The following is a 3,938-nucleotide window of genomic DNA, read 5'->3' on the forward strand; positions in this document are numbered from 1 at the left end:
AAACAATTTAAGATATCTGAAAATCTTCAGATCTTTGAAAATCTAAAATTTCCTACAAAGCCTCACATTAAGATGGTTATCCAGAGAAATTTTTTAAACATCTAAAATTATATATATAATATGAAAAAGTTTGGGAGCCCCTCTCAGCCTGCATAATAATTTACTTTCAACAAAAAAGATAACAGTGGTATGTCTTTCATTTCCTAGGAACATCTGAGTACTGGGGTGTTTTCTGAACAAAGATTTTTAGTGAAGCAGTATTAGTTGTATGAAATTAAATCAAATGTGAAAAACTGGCTGTGCAAAAATTTGGCTACCCTTATAATTTTGCTGATTTGAATGCATGTAACTGCTCAATACTGATTACTTGTAACACCAAGTTGGTTGGATTAGCTCGTTAAGACTTGAACTTCATAGACAGGTGTGTCCAATCATGAGAAAAGGTATTTAAGGTGGTCAATTGCAAGTTGTGCTTCCCTTTGACTCTCCTCTGAAGAGTGACAGCATGGGATCCTCAAAGCAACTCTCAAAAGATCTGAAAACAAAGACTGTTCAGTATCATGGTTTAGGGGAAGGCTACAAAAAGCTATCTCTGAGGTTTAAACTGTCAGTGTCAACTGTAAGGAATGGAATCAGAAATGGAAGGCCACAGGCACAATTGCTGTTAAACCCAGATCTGGCAGGCCAGGAAAAATACAGGAGAGGCATATGCGCAGGATTATGAGAATGGTTACAGACAACCAACAGATCATCTCCAAAGATCTGCAAGAACATCTTGTTGCAGATGGTGTACAGTAGAGTCCCGCTAATCCAAACCCCGCTAATCCGAAAATCCGCCTAATCCGAAAAGGACTAGGGAAAAAAAAAGTAAAGAAAACAAGTTTTTTCAAGTTATGTCGTACGTTTAATGTACATTTAAGAAACTTGTAATTTTTCAATTTCGCTGTCTAACTAAAAATCCAAAATACAGCCTTACTTAAAATTGAAACAAGTTCGAATTTACTCACATATGTAGAATCCATGTTCTGTACAGCATTTACACAAAACGTAAAAAGCAAACCATTATCTAAGAGATAAAGTCAGTGATCTCCTTCTGACGTAACAAACTAAAACGGCTTGAAGAAGCAATGTTTCGCCAACGCCGCATAAACATAACATCTGTTGGGGTTGCATCGGCATGTTGCTCAACATAGCGCAAAGCGAGATCAAGGGCACTGGCTGCGGCAGTGTGTGGAACAACATCAGTCGGCGCGTCCCCTTCCTCCTCACTGTCGTCTGCGTCGAGATCAGCTGACGTTCCCTGCACAGCTGCCACAATGTCCTCATCTGTGTATTCTTCATGGCCACAGTCGTGAACGGCCGTCCACTCTTCCACGCACTCTTCTTCTGCATTTTCACAACCTGACATTCTTTTCACTAATTGAAGAAGTTCGCAATTTTCTTTTGTCGGGGGGAAAACTGTTTGGACAAACTCTAGCTCAGGCCAGAGATTTTTCCAAGACTTCTGTAAGGATTCCTTGCATGAGTTTTCCCAAGCTTCAGCAACCCAGTAAATAACATCTTTGATGTTCATTTTCATGAGTTTATCCAAAATTGTTAGCTCTTCATTATCTTCAAGTAGGCTACGAAGAAGCATTTTTCTATAATTCTGTTTCAAAGCCTGCAAAACCCCTTGGTCCATTGGCTGCAAAATTGATGTGACATTTGGTGGGAGAAAAATAGCCTTGATATCATCGCAAACAAGTTGCATTTGTTCTGGATGTGACGGAGCATTGTCTATAAGTAACAAAGCACGAGGAGGCAATCCATTTTCTTTGTTAAGCGCCTTTACTTTTGGCACAAATTGCTTGTCAAACCATTCTTTGAACAAGGCACGATCCATCCAAGCTTTCTTTTGATTTCTGTAAAAAACAGGGAGAGAGTTCATGTTCATGTTCTTAAAACAGCGTGGTTTTGCCGATTTGCCGATAACCATCAGTGGAAGCTTATTTGTGGCAGAAGCATTGCTGCAGGCCAACACAGTTAGGCGCTGTTTATCCATTTTAAACCCTGGTGCAGATCGTTCCTCTTGTGATGCAAGACTTTTGGTAGGCAATGCTTTAAAGTTAAGTCCTGTCTCATCTGCGTTGAAAACTTGCTGGGGCGAGTAGGAAGAAATGATGCATTTGAACTCCTCAAGGTATTCAACAGCTGCTTCGTTGTCCGCTGACAATTTCTCCCCAGTTATTGTAAGCTGCCTGATTCCGTGTCTTTTCTTCCATCGGTCTAAGAAACCACGACTAGCCGTAAATGATACGTCACCGTCCATGAGCTTGTTCAATTGAAGCGCCTTTTCTTGAATTAGAGGGCCAGTGATAGGGATTCCTTTCTGTCTTTCTTGTGTAAACCATAAGAAAAGTGCTTCGTCCAATTTTTCGTAAGAAGACACTGTCGTCTTGCTACGTTTTTCAATCGTTTTTTCACTTGTGGTAGTGCAAAACTGCTCAATTTTACCTCTGTTCTTTTTCCAATCGGAAATTGTTGCTTTCCCGACACCAAATTCCTTTGATAACTGAGTGGCACTTTCACCTTTGTGAAGTCTTTTCAACACTTCCAGTTTTTCTTTTAATGTACACGACTTATGTTTACATTTGCTTGCCATGATGATTAACAGCAGGGACAAGCACAGAATGTAAAGAAACCACACTACACACCAATCACAAGGACTCACAAAACACAGGGCAAGTGCGCACACACGAACAATAACATTGCACAAAACACATCACTCAGCAGTAGCAGGTGGCACACTGACTCAGTGACTCATAGTTTGGGAACGGAAATCAAGAGGAATGCGTAGTTCTAGGCGGGGGTCTAGGTCACTGCCCTTCCGCTACTACTCACGTACCGCCCATCATATCGATTTTACCTCCGATCACAGTCACACTACAGTGCAGTTTAAATTGCAGTGTACTAGAATACGTAATTTCTTACCTTTAATTCTTGACACATCAGACGCTTAATACGCCTCATAAAGTCAATATATGGCATTATATGACAAAACTCCGCCTAATCCGAATTTTCGCTAATCCGAACAGGGTTCGGTCCCAATTAGTTCGGATTACCGGGACTCTACTGTATCTGTACATTGTTCTTCAATTCAGCGCAATTTGCACAAAGAACATCTGTATGGCAGGGTGATGAGAAAGAAGCCCTTTCTGCACTCATGCCACAAACAGAGTTGCTTGTTGTATGCAAATGCTGATTTAGACAAACCAGATTAATTTTGGAACAAAGTGCTTTTGACTGATGAGACAAAAATTGAGTTATTTGGTCATAACAAAAAGCGCTTTGCAAGGTGGAAGAAGAACACCACATTCCAAGAAAAACACCTGCTACCTACTGTCAAATTTGGTGGAGGTTCCATCATGCTGTGTGGCTAGCTCAGGGACTGGGGCCCTTGTTAAACTCGAGGGTTGGATGAATTCAACCCAATATCAACAAATTCTTCAGGATAATGTTCAAGCATCAGTCACAAAGTTGCACAGGGGTTGGATATTCCAACAAGACAATGACCCAAAACACAGTTTGAAATCTACAAAGGCATTCATGCAGAGGGAGAAGTACAATGTTCTGGAATGGCCGTCACAGTCCCCTGACTTGAATATCATCGAAAATCTATGGGATGTTTTGAAGCAGGCTGTCCATGCTCGGCAGCCATCAAATTTAACTGAACTGGAGAGATTTTGTATGGAAGAGTGGTCAAAAATACCTCCATCCAGAATCCAGACACTCATCAAAGGCTATAGGAGGCGTCTAGAGGCTGTTATATTTGGAACAGGAGGCTCAACTAAGTATTGATGTAATATCTCTGTTGGGGTGCCCAAATTTATGCACCTATATAATTTTGTTATGATGCATACTGCATATTTTCTGTTAATCCAATAAACTTGATGTCACTG

The 3,938-nt window shown here is 40.7% G+C and overlaps 1 protein-coding gene across 1 annotated transcript; it reads right to left on the reverse strand.

Moving 5' to 3' along the window:
• Positions 1–1,066: 1,066 nt before the first annotated feature.
• Positions 1,067–2,641, reverse strand: LOC114664354 (jerky protein homolog-like). Its single transcript, XM_028818442.2, has one exon. The coding sequence runs from the start codon at positions 2,639–2,641 to the stop codon at positions 1,067–1,069; it is 1,575 nt and encodes a 524-aa protein (XP_028674275.2).
• Positions 2,642–3,938: the final 1,297 nt, after the last annotated feature.

Source organism: Erpetoichthys calabaricus, chromosome 14, assembly GCF_900747795.2.
Source record: "Erpetoichthys calabaricus chromosome 14, fErpCal1.3, whole genome shotgun sequence".
NCBI lineage: Eukaryota > Metazoa > Chordata > Cladistia > Polypteriformes > Polypteridae > Erpetoichthys > Erpetoichthys calabaricus.

Excerpts from the sequence above, each read along its gene's own strand:
- LOC114664354 (XM_028818442.2), bottom strand. The coding sequence starts at position 2,641 with ATGGCAAGCAAATGTAAACATAAGTCGTGTACATTAAAAGAAAAACTG.